Source organism: Podarcis cretensis (genome assembly GCF_951804945.1).
Source record: "Podarcis cretensis genome assembly, chromosome: 13".
In the NCBI taxonomy this organism is placed as follows: Eukaryota; Metazoa; Chordata; class Lepidosauria; order Squamata; family Lacertidae; genus Podarcis; species Podarcis cretensis.
This window is the reverse complement of record NC_137182.1, coordinates 34,734,298-34,753,977: the sequence shown is the minus strand read 5'-3', so window position 1 is coordinate 34,753,977 and position 19,680 is coordinate 34,734,298. Positions and strand designations below refer to the sequence as shown.

Below are 19,680 nucleotides of genomic sequence, written 5' to 3'. Positions count from 1 at the left end.
TTGAAAGGTGTCTTTAGAAGAGGTTGCCTCTGTTGTCTCTGTGCCTTTGGATTGTTCATCTGGTAGTTCTAAACATATTCTTGCTTTGGCTACCATAGCCTTGAAAAACTCAAATTAGAAAAGTCTCCCTTTTGGAGGTGGTTCCTTCAACAATTCCCCTGAGATTTCTCCTTCTTTTTCCTCTAAAGGTGCCATAATGTATTATTTTATGTATTTCATAGAATCATAGAATTGTAGAGTTGGAAAGACCCAAAGGGTCATCTAATTCAACCCCCTGCAACACAGGAATTTCAGCTAAAGCTTCCATGGCAGATGGACATCCAATCTCTGCTTAAAAACCTCCAATAAAGGAAAGTCCATAACCTCACAAGGGAGTCCATTTCAAACAACTCTTATTATCAGAAAGTTCTTCCTGATGTTGAGACAGAAAGGCATTTGTCCCAATTTGTAAGTGTGGATCCAGTTCTCCCACCTGTTAAGGCCACCTTGAATCCTTATTAGCTACCCCTTTCTGTTTGGGGTCACCTCCAAATTTGATGACCATCCCTTGAATTCCCACAGACAAATTGTTTATAAAAACGATTAACATCAGTGGGGGCAGAATGGAACCCTGTGGAACCCCACCTGTCACTTGCTGATATGAAAACCTCCACAGGGAGATAAGAATTGCTTCCAGTATTCAATAGCAATCATGTAAAAATAATATTATACTGTACTATTATGAAAGGAAATGTAATTTGTGGGTTTCCTAGGGAACGTTTGATTCAGTCTTCACCTTTTGTTGTTGTTGTTTAGTCGTTTAGTCGTGTCCGACTCTTCGTGACCCCATGGACCAGAGCACGCCAGGCACTCCTGTCTTCCACTGCCTCCCGCAGTTTGGTCAGACTCATGTTTGTAGCTTCGAAGACACTATCCAACCATCTCGTCCTCTGTCGTCCCCTTCTCCTTGTGCCCTCCATCTTTCCCAACATCAGGGTCTTTTCCAGGGAGTCTTCTCTTCTCATGAGGTGGCCAAAGTATTGGAACCTCAGCTTCACGATCTGTCCTTCCAGTGAGCACTCAGGGCTGATTTCCTTAAGAATGGATCGGTTTGTTCTTCTTGCAGTCCATGGGACTCTCAAGAGTCTCCTCCAGCACCATAATTCAAAGGAATCAATTCTTCGGCGATCTGCCTTCTTTATGGTCCAGCTCTCGCTTCCATACATCACTACTGGGAAAACCATAGCTTTTACTATACGGACCTTTGTTGGCAAGGTGATGTCTCTACTTTTTAAGATGCTGTCTAGGTTTGTCATTGCTTTCCTCCCAAGAAGCAGGCGTCTCTTAATTTCGTGGCTGCTGTCACCATCTGCAGTGATCATGGAGCCCAAGAAAGTAAAATCTCTCACTGCCTCCATTTCTTCTCCTTCTATTTGCCAGGAGGTGATGGGACCAGTGGCCATGATCTTCGTTTTTTTGATGTTGAGCTTCAGACCATATTTTGCGCTCTCCTCTTTCACCCTCAATAAAAGGTTCTTTAATTCCTCCTCACTTTCTGCCATCAAGGTTGTGTCATCTGCATATCTGAGGTTGTTGATATTTCTTCCGGCAATCTTAATTCCGGCTTCGGATTCATCCAGCCCAGCCTTTCGCATGATGAATTTTGCATATAAGTTAAATAAGCAGGGAGACAATATACAGCCTTGTCGTACTCCTTTCCCAATTTTGAACCAATCAGTTGTTCCATATCCAGTTCTAACTGTAGCTTCTTGTCCCACATAGAGATTTCTCAGGAGACAGATGAGGTGATCAGGCACTCCCATTTCTTTAAGAGCTTGCCATAGTTTGCTGTGGTCGACACAGTCAAAGGCTTTTGCATAGTCAATGAAGCAGAAGTAGATGTCTTTCTGGAACTCTCTAGCTTTCTCCATAATCCAGCGCATGTTTGCAATTTGGTCTCTGGTTCCTCTGCCTCTTCTAAATCCAGCTTGCACTTCTGGGAGTTCTCGGTCCACATACTGCTTGAGCCTTCCTTGTAGAATTTTAAGCATAACCTTGCTAGCGTGTGAAATGAGTGAAATTGTGCGGTAGTTGGAGCATTCTTTGGCACTGCCCTTCTTTGGGATTGGGATGTAGACTGATCTTCTCCAATCCTCTGGCCACTGCTGAGTTTTCCAAACTTGCTGGCATATTGAGTGTAGCACCTTAACAGCATCATCTTTTAAAATTTTAAATAGTTCAGCTGGAATACCATCACTTCCACTGGCCTTGTTATTTGCAGTGCTTTCTAAGGCCCATTTAACTTCACTCTCCAGGATGTCTGGCTCAAGGTCAGCAACCCCACTACCTGGGGTGTACGAGACATCCATATCTTTCTGGTATAATTCCTCTGTGTATTCTTGCCACCTCTTCTTGATGTCTTCTGCTTCTGTTAGGTCCTTACCACTTTTGTCCTTTATTATGGTAATCTTTGAACGAAATGTTCCTTTCATATCTCCAATTTTCTTGAATTTGCAACAATGCGGAGAAAATAAAAAACAACAACAAAATGGACAATTACATTCTTTGAGATTTTCTCCTGATCAGCTGTTCCTTATTGTTCAGCTCAGGTCTCAAGATAATTATGTAACATTTTGGGGAAAAGATGCAACCCAGCAGTCCAGCACTGGAAGTTAAAATAGAGAAGATCTCCACTGCCACCATGTATTTTCCCTTTGTGCTCAGGTAGGAAGGAATAAATGATAACCAAACACTGCAAAAGACAAACATGCTGAAAGTGATGAACTTGGCTTCATTGAAACTGCCAGGTAACTTTCTGGCAAGGAAAGCCACAGTGAAACTGACAAATGCCAGGAATCCCAGGTAGGCAAGCACACAGTAGAACATAACCACAGACCCCTCATTGCATTCTAATACAATTTCTGAAGTGAAGGAGTGCATGTCAACATCTGGGAATGGGGAAGAGGTTGCAAGCCAAACAGTACAAATAAGTGCTTGGAGGAGGGAGCAGGAAAGAACAATGCAGCTGGCCAGACTCTTTCCCACCCACTTCCTCATTTTGGATCCAGGTTTGGTGGCCATGAAAGCCACAACTACCGTGATGGTTTTTGCCAGCACACAAGCCACAGCCAATGAGAAGATGATGCCAAAGGCACTTTGTTGGAAGAGACACATCACCATATGGGGTTCTCCAATAAACAGAAATGTACAAAGGAAGCAAAGCAGGAGTGAGATGAGGAGAGTATAGGTGAGATCCCGGTTGTTGGCTTTGACAATGGGAGTATTGTGGTGTTTTATAAACGTTGCTAGCACTAGAGTTGTGATCATAGAAGATGAAAGAGCTAAAGAGGCTAAACAGAGGCCCAAAGGTTCTTCATAAGACAAGAAGCTGACATCCTTCGGAATACATTGGTCTTGTCTTTCGTTTGGATATTTTTCTTCTGGGCATTTATAACAATCAGTTGCATCTGAAAAAAGGGATGGAATCTTTGTGTAGCTAGAAATTACAGCATCATGCAATAAACATATGGCTGTAATCTTTTAATGCCTTTGGAAATCATTCATTTGAGTATTTTAATATACCGTACTTGAGATCAGGCTTGAATATTGTTGCAGGTTTGGTTTGGAGGCCCATTAAAACAAAAGTACTTGTCCCCACAGTCCTAAGATGGCGAGACTCACAGCACTGACTGCATCAACAGATCTCATTTCTCCATGCTTCACAGCTTTGGATGTAGCACAAATCTGGCATTTCTCTGTCTCTAAGATCGTTATTTTAAGATGGGGGTCATATTGCCCAGCCACAGCCTAAACAATTAAAGGGATGTTTATGAAGGTGCTTAAGTGACACACTAAGGTCATTATCCTACAACTGCCCAGGTAGCAATGGAATCTTTCAACGCACCATCACCTCCAAACCCACAACAATATTCAAGGCTAAGCTCAAGTATATTACAATACTTAAATGTCCAATTTATGAAGACATGAAGAGATTTCAATCATATGTTTTTGAATGTTGCACTAGAAATTATCCACTGGTGCACAAAAGAAAGCCAGGACAAACTATTTAAGGAAATTAAGCTCCACTCTGTTGAGAGAGAGAATTGTCTGGTTTTGAAAGGCATGGAAAAGTGTTCCTTCTAGCTGATATACTGCTGCTCAAAAAGAAACCCAAGTCTCCATGTCCAATTATTGAAAGGAAGCTGAGCTACATCTGTCTGGTAATGCTGTATATAACATTTTTTACCTTTCTGTTCTGAAATCTTTCCTTCTGGGCATGGAATGCAATCATAGCAGCAAAATGCCTCGCCCTCCTTCACTTTCTTGCAAGAACCAGGGTAACAACTCTCACTGCACACAGATAGAGGCTGTGCCTAAAGTGTAAGTGAAAGGGGTTAATGATAATCTTGATGATAAGGAGCTTGGAACCCTTAAAATCTAGAGCAATTCTCGAAAGTTACACAACAATCACAAAATCCAGCATTTCAGAAGTATTTTAAACAGTTATATACACAGGAGACCCAGAAAGAAATAGATATTGACCGATTTTTGAAAATAAATGGATTACAAAAAATCTCTCAAGAGAATAAGTTAATGCTAATTTATAAAATAACAGATCAAGAGGTGGAAGGAGCCATTCAGAATATGAAATTGGGCAAATCTCCAGGGCTGGACGGCTTGACTTCAAGATATTATAGATCTTTGAAAGAATGGCTAGTACAGCCTTTGAAGGAAGTCTGCAATGAAATACTGGAGGGGAAAAAGGCACTATTACACTTATACCGAAAACAGAGTCGGAGAAGACACAGCTTAAGAACTACCGTCCCATATCTTTGCTCAATATGGATTACAAAATTTTTGCTGAAATTATGGCTAAAAGATTAAAAAAGGTATTGGTAGAAGAAATCCATAAAGATCAAGCAGGCTTTTAGAAAAATTACAAGTGAATATTAACACTAAAGCAGTTTTGATATTTGTGGATGCAGAGAAAGCCTTTGACAACATTTCTTGGAGCTTTATGAAGAAAAACTTACAGGGAATGGGGGTAGGCCAAGGTTTTGAAAACGGTATAGGTGCAATTTACTCAGAACAAAAAGCTAAATTAATTGTGAATAATGTAGTTACAGAAGAATTTAAGATTGAGAAAGGAACACGACAGGGCTGCCCAATCTCCCCATTGCTTTTTATTTCGGTCCTGGAGGTTTTGCTCAATATGATTAGAAGGGACCAATTGGTTAAAGGTATGCAAGTCGGAGCCAAACAGTATAAATTGAAAGCATTCGCTGATGATTTAGTCTTGACATTACAGGAGCCAGAATCCAGTACTAAAAGAGTATTGCAATTAATCCAAGAATTTGGTCAGGTTGCGGGATTTAAGTTGAATAAGTTGAAAACTAAGGTGTTAGAGAAGAACTTAACAGTGATTGAGAGAGAGAGGTTTCAGAAGGAGACAGGGTTAACGTTGGTTAAGAAAGTGAAATACCTAGGGATTAATATGACTGCTAAGAATGTGAATTTATTTAAAGATAATTATGAAAAATGTTGGATGGAAGTGAAAAAGGATCTAGAAATATGGTCAAATTTGAAGTTATCATTGCTAGGCCGAATTGCTGCGATAAAGATGAATGTATTGCCAAGGATGTTGTATTTGTTTCAAACATTGCAAATTTTGGACAAGGTGGACTGTTTCAAGAAGTGGCAGAAAGATATTTCTAGATTTGTCTGGCAGGGCAAGAAGCCTCGAATAAAATTTAAGATTTTAACTGATGCTAAAGAAAGAGGGGGATTTGCCCTGCCAGACCTGAAGCTTTACTATGAATCAGCCGCCTTTTGCTGGCTGAGAGAATGGCTCCTTCTTGAAAGCACGGACATTTTGGACTTAGAAGGTTTCAATAATGTATTTGGGTGGCATGCATATCTGTGGTATGATAAGGTCAAAGCACATAAAGCGTTTAAAAACCATATTGTCAGGAAAGCACTGTTTAATGTTTGGATAAGATATAAGGACTTGCTTGAAAATAAAACTCCAAGGTGGTTGTCACCAGTGGAAGCTAAGGCTCTGAAAAAACCCAATATGGAGGCAAATTGGCCGAAATATTGGGAAATTTTGGAACAAGGAGATAGATTAAAACTGCAGAGTTTTGACATACTAAAAAACAAAGTACGAGATTGGCTTCATTATAGGGAGGCTTATAACTTGGATAAGAAAATTGGTTTTCAGGTGGAAAAATCAAAATTGGAAACAGAATTGTTAGATCCTAAAACTAAGAATTTATCAAGAATGTATAACTTGCTGTTGAAATGGAATACACAGGATGAAATGGTTAAATCTGTGATGATTAAATGGGCACAAGATGTTGGACATAACATTATGATGGCTGACTGGGAAAAGTTATGGACCACAGGTATGAAGTTTACGGCATGTAATGCCTTAAGAGAGAATATAATGAAAATGATTTACAGGTGGTACTTGACACCAGTCAAGCTTGCAAAAATTTATCACTTGCCCGATAATAAATGTTGGAAATGTAAAGAGATTGAAGGTACATTCTTTCACCTTTGGTGGACATGCCCAAAGATTAAGACCTTTTGGGAGATGATCTATAATGAAATGAAAAAGGTATTTAAATATACCTTCCAGAAGAAACCAGAGGGCTTTCTCTTGGGCATGGTCGGCCAATTGGTGCGAAAGGAGGATAGAATTTTTTTTATGTACGCCACAACAGCAGCAAGAATACTCATCGCAAAGTATTGGAAAATACAAGATCTACCCACTCGGGAAGAATGGCAGATGAAGGTGATGGACTATACGGAACTGGCTGAGATGACTGGCAGAATCCGAGACCAAGGAGAAGAGTCGGCGGAAGAAGAGTGGAAGAAATTTAAAGTTTATCTTCAAAAATATTGTAAAATTAAGGAATGTTAGAAAGATGTTGGGAAAAAAAAATTATGTGGTTTTAGCAGAAAGGATATAAAGGATTAAGTAAAAATGAATTGGTGAAAGAGAGAATGCAAAATTATAGTATGTTAAGATAAATTACTAGGATAAAAACAAAATTGGAAGGATTTGCTGGAATATTTAACTGAATTAGAATACAAAAATGGGAGGCGTGAGGAAGTCAAGGAAATAAGTAAAAGTAAGTAAGTGATTTAAAGGTTTGACTTGTTTCTTATTTCTTTTTTCTTTTTTCTGTTTTTTGATGATGTTTTTTATATGTATTGTTTTTTCTTTCTCTTTTTTGATTATATATATATATATATATATATATATATTCTTTTCCTTTTTTTCTGTAACCTTTAAAATCTTAATAAAAATTTATTATTTTTTTTTTAAAAAGATAATTTTGATGATAAGGAGCTTGGAACCCTTAAAATCTAGAGCAATTCTCGAAAGTTACACAACAATCACAAAATCCAGCATTTAATAGCGGCAGTAGAGTATTATCCAAAATTGTCTCTACCTGGTTAAATCCCCTGTGCCATCTTATAGCATCCTCATTGATTTTGAACGCTTGGTCTGGAGGAGCTTGGGGATCCAGCCTCCCAACTTTCACTCTATGAAAGGATTGGTTTGTGGGGAAATTCCAATTCATGATATCAAAACCAGCTGCTAACTCCCCATTCTGGTCAAAGGAAACTTTTCCCCCTGCACTGTTGTTAAATGAGACACCTTTCAAAAACCAGTGGAGCTGAATTGAAAGGAAAAGAGCTGGAATTAGAAAATTCTGCAACTTGAGCTTGTATGCAAAATGATAAATGTGACATAGATTCCATTTTTGCAAAGTTTCCCAAATATAATGTATTTTGAATGCTATTTTCATTAAAAAGCTAATTTTGGGGTTCACAGTATGTTACTTTTTTGCTCACAATATTCGATTGGAGAACAACATTGTAAAATTAGAAGAATTTTGGATTTCAGAGGAATGCTGCATTTAAATTTCTGTATTAGTTTGGGAAATGTGGATTTGTATCCATTAAAATATACACAGAATGACTTTTCCTCTATCTCTAATATCCATTACCTGCCAAAAGCATTGGCCCTGACATTTCTGCATGCCTCTGTTCTTCATTACACTGTGCTTGAGACTAGATGAGGACATAGCATGTAAAGCATGGGCCATAACATAGACAGCATTGTAGATACTGTAGCTGTGGGAGGTCATGCTCATTTCAAAAAAAGATGCAGGCAGACTCTCCAGCTTTTCCTCCCCAGTGCAAATATCTCCATCCACCTTGACTGCATCTGTATTTGGGAATACACAGCCAAAGGCCTGTTGCCAGAAGTCCTTGATAAAACCATCTCCTGTGGTGCTGGATGGGTTTCTGCTTCTAACAAATTCTTGAAATCCTGGTAAATCATTGGCATGAATTGTAAATGAGAGAGATCCATGGATTATTTCTGTATCCCAAGTCTTCTGATATACCATTGAAGTGAGGTCAGTCTGGGCTGTTATTATCCACACTATACCTTTTGACTTCTTCTTTATATGTTCTTGTCCTGACAGATATGGAAACCATCTCAACAATGCAATCCCATAGGATTCTCCATATGCCACCACTACATGGGCTTTACTGTCTATGATTTTATCATGTATTTTACCCCCCTTGTTGAACATGTCATTAATATCTGTGACAACGGTAAAAGTTTGACTTCTTTCTATGAAGGCAAAGCAGATACCTCTCTGAGAAAAAGGCGGAACAACACTTTGCACAAATCTTTCTCCATTGTCATTATCCATAGTTAGGAGTCCAATCCACGTCCACCTGAAATGCAGAAGCAAAGAAAGAATCCCTGCAAACTGACTGTCTTCTCTGGGCACCATCTGGTAGAATGGGATGCCTGGCGTTTTGTCATTCATCACTGGAGCAGGACCATAGATGAGCTAAAGAAAAGAGCAGAGAGGAAAGAATGGCATTGTATTGCTATGAATCTGGATGAGGAAGTAGGTTGTATGCCTACATATATAAGACCCTTACAGTAAGGTTGCCAGACATCCCTGTTTCCCGTACAAACCAGTCCCCATACAAAATACATTGAAGTTGAAAAGATTCCCCAGATTCATTGAAAAAAATCTGGTAACCTTACCTTAAAGGGTCTTAACTGCAAGAACTAACAGGTTTTGAGATCTAAGGAAGAATTCAAATGGTTAAATAGCCAGACAAGCTTCTTTGTTGAGGTAACAAACGGTCTGTGACAGATAACAAATGGGTGTGTTCCCTTCCCTCAACTCACTGGAAGTTAGTTAGAAATGACCAAGGACAAAACTGAGTTGTGTGTGTGTGTAAGCTAGAAGTTAGAAGCTGGAAATAGCAGCCTGAGAAGGCAGAGAGAGATAAAGGTAAAGGGAAAGGTACCCCTGCCCGTACGGGCCAGTCTTGACAGACTCTGGGGTTGTGCGCCCATCTCACTCAAGAGGCCAGGGGCCAGCGCTGTCCGGAGACACTTCCGGGTCACGTGGCCAGCGTGACAAAGCTGCATCTGGCGAGCCAGAGCCGCACACGGAAACGCCGTTTACCTTCCCGCTGGTAAGCGGTCCCTATTTATCTATTTGCACCCGGAGGTGCTTTCGAACTGCTAGGTTGGCAGGCGCTGGGACCGAGCAGCGGGAGCGCACCCCACCGCAGGGATTCGAACCGCCGACCTTTCGATCGGCAAGCCCTAGGCGCTGAGGCTTTAACCCACAGCGCCACCTGCGTCCGATAACAAATGGGTGTGTTCCCTTCCCTCAACTCACTGGAAGTTAGTTAGAAATGACCAAGGACATAACTGAGTTGTGTGTGTGTGTGTGTAAGCTAGAAGTTAGAAGCTGGAAATAGCAGCCTGAGAAGGCAGAGAGAGATAGCCATGCTTGATTACTTTTTGAATCAGAGGTTTTGTCTGTTGGAGAAGTAAGACCCCTTTGGGGTGTTAATGCTGTGAACCTCTCCATCATAGGCTCAGGTTGTATATATATGCATAAGCAAACCATATATCATAAAGACTCCACAGTCTCCACTGTACCCCATTTCAAGGGAAACACAAATCCTGGGTAAGTGTGTGGAACCCCTGGAATCTTAAAATGCTTAGAGATTGGGGTGGCAGGCACCTGTATGTTATGAAGTCCTAATCAGAGTTGAAATGAATGAATCTCAGTTACACATGTGCATTAACTTCAATAGTTTAATATGGCTAGGATAAGTGTTGAATACCACCTATAGACAGAAAGTCCAAAGACAAACTACACCCACATTTTGTCAATAATATTTTCAGTAAACTTGCAATGTTGGTAGCTTTTCCTTTCAGCAGAGGTTCCTGTGGCTGAGCCAGCCAACTTCTCAGTAGCATAAATAACAACTATGGATTTTTCTTTTCCTAATTTAAGAACATGCACAGAGGTTTATTTCACAGCTGAGTTTTGACATTTATAGGATGGAATGACCATGAATTTATATTACTCTGCGTATACCAAAAAAACAAAAAAAGAATTGTGAAAAAGTACTAAAATTGTATAATTACAAATAGAACCAGTGCCTTTTTCTGGGGATACTCAATGGTACATAGGTGAACCTTTCTCTTGCGGCATTTTCTGTAACAACCTCATGGGGAGTAATGGCACCTTTTTTTTCTCAAAAAAGGAAAAAAAGGACTGCATAGAACAACAAACACACACAGAAAAGAGACCCATCATACCTGTGGAATCTTGTAAATATCCACCAGTGTTGCCACTTGAAGTGAGGTTGGGGGGTCCAGTCCCCCAATGACCCCAATCAGCTTAGTTTGGACATCACAGTTGTAATTTGGAACAAAACCTCCCAGGGTGTATATGAGTAGCATTGTAGCATGGTAGGTCCACTTGTCAGTGAAATAGCTGTCGTAGATGTGGAAGCCCAAGGTGACATTGTGTAAGAGCTGAGGGTTTTCATTGATCTCTTTTACTGCAAATGCCAAGGCCAGGATGTGCTGATAATTCTTAGGTACTGCACTAGAAGGTAAGTTGTATTCGGAATCATAAGGAACCATCTCATGTTGTAAAAAGTATTGCAAATGTTATAAAAATAATGTTTTCTATATCTCATCTCATTATTCATATTTATCTAACAACTTTCTTGAGGTAACCTTACCTTTTTGTGGCCCATACAAAGTTTAAAACAACCACACCAAATATTACCACTGTTCATCAAAATATATGCTTTCCTATTCTTTAATAGTAAAGTAGCAATTCAGAGCAGGGTGTTCCAAAATAAACAGTATAATTTAAGATCTTCAGGATGTGATGTTTGATACAAATGACTGGGCATAGCTTTCCCTCTTTTTTAAAAAAACCAGTTGTTTCTTTGGATAGATTATTACCTTTCAAAACAAATAATTCATGGAATGAAAATTAAGACTGATAACGGATAATAGCTTTAAAATATTATAGTTAAGCCCTTACGCAAGCTCTTCAGGCAAAGGTGATGGGGGTTTTTCAATGAAGCTGATTGCATTGGAGATGATGAAAGTGTGGGAAGTGATAGCTCCAATGATTAGGTCTCCTGACTGGTGGTACTCATGAAGCGGAGGGTGTGGATCATCAACCATGCACTTAATGATGTGCGCTTTGCTTACCATGTGAGGAAGCAGTACCAGAAGCAAGAGGAACAATAACAGCATTGTGGGCAGAAATGTTTTCTCTAGATGCAGATTTCTTCTTTTTATCTCAAAAAGCTCAGGACTAGAATATATAGGGTCAGAAATCAGACTGACACATTATTGTCTAATGGTCTTAATTCCTAAACCAGTCCTAGATTTCTGGAGGTCATTTTTATACCATTATTCAAAAACTATGTTATTAGTTTTCCTGGAGTCCACAGTAAACTGCACTGTAGTGTTGGAAAGTAGCTCGTTAATTAGAGTACTTTGGATAATTAAAGAGGGAAGTAGTCACCAATTCAACAAGGAGCTTTCCATGTGGAATTGCTGAGGACATGTTTTTCATGTCTGAAATTAACTTTTTCTTTCTTTCAATCATTTAAGGATCTCAAGGGGCACCTGAATAGGCTGTGAGAAACAAGAAATCTGCCCAGAGCCAGGGAAAATGGGGGTGTTTGATCATAGGAATGTCTTGCAGCAGAACAGGGGTACCCAAAATGAATCCTCTAGAAGTTGTTAGACCCCCCCCCCAACACCATCATAACTGACCACAGACCAGGTAGATGGGATTTTTAGTCCAAAACCTATTGAGTACAAGACATTGTCTATGCCCGTTTCAGGACACAGTCAGTGGTTTGAAGTTGGTGCCCACTGGAACTGGTATGGTAGAGAGGCCAACTGTAGTGATGTTGGGAAATCTTAGCAAGTTAAAACTTTGGCTCATGCTAAAGAAGAGCATTGTGGGAGAGCCAAATGCTGTAGGATCCTGGTAAAGTGTATCTGTTTCTTTAATTGCAGACTTTCTGTCCTTAAGAGTGTGAATAAATTATCTTCTCCATCTGTAGAAAAGGGAATTTCTAGTTGATTTGTGGTTCTTGACACCTGGATGTCCCAGACGTGGATTCAGTGTGAATTGGTTATCTTGTTTATTTACAACTCAAATAATCTGGTTGTCTGTGGGAATGCTTTAATTTTCAAGGTCTTGGGATAAACAGCATTCTGCTGCCAATTCTCCTACCAAGTTTGAGTTGTTGTTCCCCTATCTAACCACTGATAGTTTGCTTATTAATCTAAAGAACTGATTGGCTTTTGAATTTTGAATCCATGTGGGTTCAAAGGGGATAAAACCTTAGGGAACCCACTTGCAATTCGCAGCCCGCCTCACCTCTTCTATTCTACTATGTGGAACTTTTGTCATTCAAAGAGGGCTTGCCCTGATGCTCGGGGATGCGGAATCAGCCGAGAGTGTTATGAACCTTTCTATTTCTTCTTTTCATTCTCATTGTGAATATGTTTTTTAGCAAGTGATATTATACAATGTTTTTATTTTCTGTTTGAAACTTGTAAGTGATGTGCAAACTTTTATGTTTGAATAATCTTGTTTTTTGATAAATTTTCGAAAAATGACTTTTTCCTGTTTCTGTCTTTTGTGCCTTCTGCTAGGGAAGCTAAACCAGCACCTGACCACTTAGTCGCCTACCACACCGGTTGGATTTCTGTCTGTGTCACGGTAAAGTGTCACAGGGTGGGGCAGACCGGTAACGCTGAAGAGTAATCTCCTTCCTTAGGTTACTTTTCTGGGCTGTTCTAAGATAAGGAAGTGGTGGCAGCAACTACTGTTTTTGTTTATTTCCTTTTCTGAAAAAGAGCTTCTGCGCACCCCTCTCTCTCTCTCTTTTTTTAAATGATATTTTATTAGATTTTAACAAGAAAAAAGTTACAAAACAGTAAATAAAAATAAAAACCAAGAAAAGTACAAAAACCAAAATTTAACATAAAAAAAGAAAAAAAGAAAAAAATCCCTCTTTTCAGTTTCTTACCATTCATTTACTTATTTTCCTGACTTCCTCTCACCTCCCTTTTTGTATTCCATTTAAAAGTTGGTTCAGCAAATTCATACCCTCTTAATTTACCCTTACTTGTTTATCCACATATATTATAACTTAAGATTTTCATCTAATATCAATCCATTCTTGCAAGTTCTTATTTTACCTTATTACTAGAACCGCTTCATTTCATTTCAACATCATTAACATTTAAAATTTTTACAGTTCATTTTACCATTAATTTCTTTAACCTTGTCTTACCTTCAAAACCTTAAAATTTCGAAATTTAAACCATATTTAAATTTAACTCCTTCAAACCTTTCTGCTAAAGCCAATTAATTCCTTTCCAGCACATTTTAGTATTTCATTAGTATTACACTAATTCCAAAAATAAAATGATTTATAAAAAAGAAATTCTCATTCTGATTTTATCCAACGTCCCTTCTTCCTGGTTTCGGGTAATGTCAGTCCTTACACCATTATATCCTGTCCATCAATCAGGTGTTCTAATATCTGAGGCTCTCAGGTCCCTTCTAAGCCCCTCTGCAGGTTTTCTTGTTCCTGTTTATACTTGCACACATCCTTGTCCCTTGTTGGATTCTGGCATAGTTTCTTCCCTTTCTCCTTGGGGAGTGAATCTCCAGGGGGTTCCATGCAGTAATATTCTCCATTTTCTTTTATCAGATTGTCCCACTCCTCAGTAATCCTCCCCAATGTTTGGTTTATAATCCAGAAGGTAGTTGTTCCAAAAATAATCATCCACTTGTTTCACAATCCCACCAGAGCTAAAGGCTTCCTTAACTCCAAAGTTTTGCAGATGTTCTCCAAGTTCAGTCTTCCAATGTTGCAGCTTTTGGTCATGCGGGATTTTGAGTCTCTGTATCTTTTGAGGTGCAATCGCAACCTCTTCCATCATACTCTGCCCTTGAACTTGCCTTGTTAAACCAGTATCCTGAATTGGTTGTTGTAAGGTTTCTTTAACTTCATTTCCTGTTAGTTCATCTTTACCAGCTGCAGCAGATATACAGTCCAACTTTTGGTTCATCAAAGTCACTTTCTCATCCAGCTGCTGCAGCACAGCATTTATTTTGCCAAGGGCAGCAAGTAAACCTTCCTCCCTATTCATTTCTGTCAAGGTCAAATAGCTGGTTCCACGGTCTGATTCACAGCTGTTATATCTTCCCTGTAAGTTGCAACAAACACACTGGCTAGCTCCCTCTAGGGGATACAATTACTATTTAATGTCCATCTTTAAAATGTATCCAACAAAGGGAAATTTACTTTCGATTTTCAAATACTTTGTTTCCTTTCAATGTAATGCAAACGAGCAGAAAGTGGCATTAGAATTATTTTATTTCCCTTTTAGTTCTATCTGTCAATAGTTTTTTCCGTTTCAATTAATAGGCATCACCGACAATTTCTGTCCTGACATTCCGTCCCCAGGTTTGGGACGATGGAAGCTTGTATTCTTTCACTCTCTCTACAGGATTAAAAAGTCAAAATTTCTTTCCCCCTTTTCTCCTGCTGTCAAGGGGGGTTTTAATGGTTGTAGATGCAGGAAATTTCAATCTTAGAGTCATTTTTCCAGGCTTTATAGCTTGTAAGATCTTTGCTTCAGTCTATTTACAAAAAGTGGAAGGCGGACTTCCTGTTTACACCTTCCTGCTTCGGTGCCAAATTCAAGTTTGTTCTTTTGATCAAAGGGGCGATTCCTTTGATCTCCCGATCTTTCAGTTGTCCTACTCACGGGTTGTTGTTTAAGAGCCAAATTGTCATAGGAAAGAGGACAGCGCTCTCCGACATCAGCTGTGCAGCTTCACTCTGCAGAAGTAGCGATTGACTCTCAGCACTGCGCCAGCACCCCGTCTCGCTCCAGAGCCCTTTGCAGGGTTCCTTTACCAATCGTGGGGGCGCAAAAGGTGCCCGCCCAGTCCCACGGTCGCAGGCTTCACCTGCCTGCGGTTTTTGAGAGGGTCCCCGCTTCGCTGCAGCAGTAGGACCCGATTTCTGCAGGGCTTTCTCCCTCTAGATTAGAGGGAATCCGCCATTGTCGGTGGCGCCGCCTCCGGAAGTCTGCGCACCCCTCTCTCTCAGCCGGGTCTTGCCGGACTTGGAAAGCAGGTGGGGGAGTGCACACGAATGCTACATCAACCATAGGTAGAAATAGAACTAATGAAAAGCAGAGCCAAAGTTAGTGGCCAGCACAGTCAATTCTATTTGAATACAGAATCGGCGGCGGCGGGGGGGGGGAGAGCAACAATAAAGGCAAGAGCTGAAGCAGTACCCCTGGAGCAGTACTGAGCTTTCTTCACACCCTGGAGTCTAGAATTATTTCTGCTTTGTACTCTTCCTCTCCTTCTATCATGACAGGAAGTGCAGGTGCATGTCTAGGTGCCTGGTAAGGGTGTGTAGGCACGATGGATGATCTGTGGAAGACTGGTTGAATCTTCATAGTTACAGGCAATTGAAGCCTGAAAGTCATGTGGTTGATCATCATTCCAGCTTTGTGTCACTCCTTTAAGGCAATTCACTTTCAATTGAACTCTTATAATAGCATTTTAAGTGGTGTGCACATTACCAACTTGATATATATTAGCAACTCATTATAATTATTTATTTATGATAATTGCATTTATTTTCTCTATATAATCTATGTATAAATGAATGGTTTGTTTTTTCTATTTCTGTATCCTTATGATGCCTTATGAGAACCTCTGAACTACTAAATTCCTTGCCTGTCTATCTCTGAAGGATTGTTTGAATAGCTTGAGGGCACAACAAAGCAGGATGTTTAGGCTACATGCTCTACCTTCATTGAGATTCCCCAAATTGTAGGAAATGGTAAGAATAGTTAAGGATGTTTTGGAGGAATGATTGTCAATGAAGATGGATGATAGGTGGGTGAAGCATGATTCCAGAGACTCCAGAGTAACTGGGTACGCAAGATAATGAAGGAAAGAAGATAAGGCAGTGAAGCAAGACAGTTTGAACCCCATGACCTGTGACTTCTCTTGATGCATGCATGAATGCTATGACTTAATGATGTATTGTGTCTGCAAAACCCCATAAGAGCTTTGTTTAAATGTGTGTTAGGGCAGTTCTCCTAACTGGCAATTCTCTGAACACCTGGTTTTGGGCGGCTCCCAAATCCAATAGCTGCCTTAATAAACTGGGTTCCAACCGGATACTGAGCTTCTATATCTCTCTTGGTTCTGTTTTTCTTTAAGATGTTATAGAATCACCTGGGCACAAACCATTAAGAGCTGGTTTAGGAATAAATTCTCATCACAAACTCATCTCATCATAATTCTGACTGACTATTCTTCATGACATGTGATGCATAAAAGGATCTGTTTGTTTCATTTAATATACCGTATTTTTCGCCCTATAGGACGCACTTTTCCCCCTCCAAAAATGAAGGGGAAATGTATGTGCGTCCTATGGGGCAAATGCAGGCTTTCGCTGAAGCCTTGAGAGCGAGAGGGCGACTTCACGCAGATCTCCCAAGGGTTGCACAGAGCTGCCTGCATTCTGAAGCCTGGGGCGCGCTGAAGAGCACACCCGGGCTTCGCGCAGCTCTCCGCAACCCTAGGGAGACTGGCATGACTTCCCGCCGGGCTCCCTAGGCTTGTGGATAGCAGCCTGTTCTGGGGACTGGGGTTAGGGGAAGCTCAGGCTTCCCCAGCCCCAGCCCTGCGCTTGGGGGGGAAATAAAAAAAAATTATTTCCCCCGCAAAAAAACTAGATGTGCCCTATGGGCCGGTGCGCCCTATGGGGCAAAGAAATTGGTACATTTGGACACTGTAGACATTGAAATGTGTCTTTAGATGAGGTTGCCTCTGTTGGCTCCGTGGCCAAGGATTGGCCAACTGGTAAAGGTAAAGGTAAAGGTAGCCCTGCCCCTACGGGCCAGTTGTGACCGACTCTACGCTTGTGCGCTCATCTCACTCTAGAGGCCGGGAGCCGGCGCTGTGTGAAGACACTTCCGGGTCACGTGGCCAGCGTGACGAAGCTGCTCTGGTGAGCCTGCACCAGCGCAGCACACGAAAACGCCGTTTACCTCCCTCCTATAAAGCGGTACCTATTTATCTACTTGCACTTAAGGGTGCTTTCGAACTGCTAGGTGGGCAGGAGCTGGGACCGAGCAACGGGAGCTCACCCCGCCGCGGGGATTCAAACCGCCGACCATACGATCGGCAAGTCCTAGGCACTGCGGTTTTACCCACAGCGCCACCCGCGGCCAACTGGTAGTTCTATAAATATTCTAAGTCTTGAATGAACCACCATAGGACTGAAGAACTCAAACTGAAAAAGTCTCCCTTGTGGAGGTGGTTCATTCAACAATTCCCCAGAGATTTCCCCCTCTATTTCCACTAAAGGTGCCATAATGTATTATTCTACGTATTTCAAAATGGACAATTACATTCTTTGAGGTTTTCTCCTGATGAGCTGTTCCTTGTTGTTCAACTCAGGTCTCAATACAATTATGTAACATTTTGGGGAAAAGATGCAACCCAGTAGTCCAGCACTGGAAGTTAAAATAGAGAAGATCTCCACTGCCACCATGTATTTTCCCTTTGTGCTCAGGTAGGAAGGAATAAATGATAACCAAACACTGCAAAAGACAAACATGCTGAAAGTGATGAACTTGGCTTCATTGAAACTGCCAGGTAACTTTCTGGCAAGGAAAGCCACAGTGAAACTGACAAATGCCAGGAATCCCAGGTAGGCAAGCACACAGTAGAACATAACCACAGACCCCTCATTGCATTCTAATACAATTTCTGAAGTGAAGGAGTGCATGTCAACATCTGGGAATGGGGAAGAGGTTGCAAGCCAAACAGTACAAATAAGTGCTTGGAGGAGGGAGCAGGAAAGAACAATGCAGCTGGCCAGACTCTTTCCCACCCACTTCCTCATTTTGGATCCAGGTTTGGTGGCCATGAAAGCCACAACTACCGTGATGGTTTTTGCCAGCACACAAGCCACAGCCAATGAGAAGATGATGCCAAAGGCACTTTGTCGGAAGAGACACAACACCATATGGGGTTCTCCAATAAACAGAAATGTACAAAGGAAGCAAAGCAGGAGTGAGATGAGGAGAGTATAGGTAAGACCCCAGTTGCTGGCTTTGACAATGGGAGTATTGTGGTGTTTTATAAACGTTGCTAGCACTAGAGTTGTGATCATAGAAGATGAAAGAGCTAAAGAGGCTAAACAGAGGCCCAAAGGTTCTTCATAAGACAAGAAGCTGACATCCTTCGGAATACATTGGTCTTGTCTTTCGTTTGGATATTTTTCATCTGTGCATTTATAACAATCAATTGCATCTGAAAAAAGAATAGAATCTTTGTGTAGCTATAAATTACAGCCTCATGCAATAAACATATGGCTGTAATCTTTTAATGCCTTTGTAAATCAGACATTTGAGTATTGTAATGAGCTTAGCCTTGAATTTTGTTGCGGGTTTGGTGTGGAGGGGCACTAAAAGCAAAGGTACTTGTCACCACAGTCCTAAGATGGTGAGATTCACAGCACTGACTGCATCAACAGATCTCATTTCTCCATGCTTCACAGCTTTGGATGTAGCACAAATCCAGCATGCCTTTGTCTCTCAGCTTCTCAGCCTTCTGCCTGTTTCCAGCTCAGCTCTCACACACCACAAGGCTATGATTCTCTATGTACCTGCCAGGTGGGGTGGGGTGGGGGAAGGCCCATCCATTTGCCCAGAAGGAACAATCACTTAGTTGAAGCTCTTGTAACCCAGATCATTATTTTAGGATGGGGGTCATAATGCCCAGCCACAGCCATTACCTAATTAAAGAGATCCTTATGAAAGTGCTTAAGTGACACACTAAGGATATTATCTTACCACTGCCCTGTTAGCAATGGAATCTTTCAATGCACCATCACCTCCAAACCTACAACAATATACAAGGCTAAGCTCAAGTATATTACAATGCTTAAATGTCTGATTTAAGAAGACATTAAGACATTACAACCATATGTTTTAGAATGTTGCACTAGAAATTATCCACTGGTGCACAAATGAAAGCCAGGACAATCTATTTAAGGAAATTAAGCTCAACTCTGTTGACAGAGAGAAATGTCTGGTTTTGAAAGGCATGGAAAAGTGTTTCTTCAGCTGATATTCTGCTGCTCAAAAAGAAACCCAAGTCTCCATGTCCAATTATTAAAAGGAAGGTGAGTTACACCTGTCTGGTAATGCTGTATATAACATTTTTTACCTTTCTGTTCTGAAATCTT

General features: G+C 40.7%; 1 protein-coding gene across 1 annotated transcript; it reads right to left on the bottom strand.

The window, feature by feature from the left end:
* Window positions 1–2,535: 2,535 nt before the first annotated feature.
* Window positions 2,536–11,536, bottom strand: LOC307201608 (vomeronasal type-2 receptor 26-like; the record flags this gene model as incomplete). Its single annotated transcript, XM_079950887.1, has 6 exons — window positions 2,536–3,446; window positions 4,226–4,352; window positions 7,440–7,667; window positions 8,001–8,861; window positions 10,649–10,940; window positions 11,391–11,536. 6 exons carry the CDS (start codon window positions 11,534–11,536, stop codon window positions 2,536–2,538), a joined length of 2,565 nt encoding a protein of 854 aa, XP_079807013.1.
* Window positions 11,537–19,680: the final 8,144 nt, after the last annotated feature.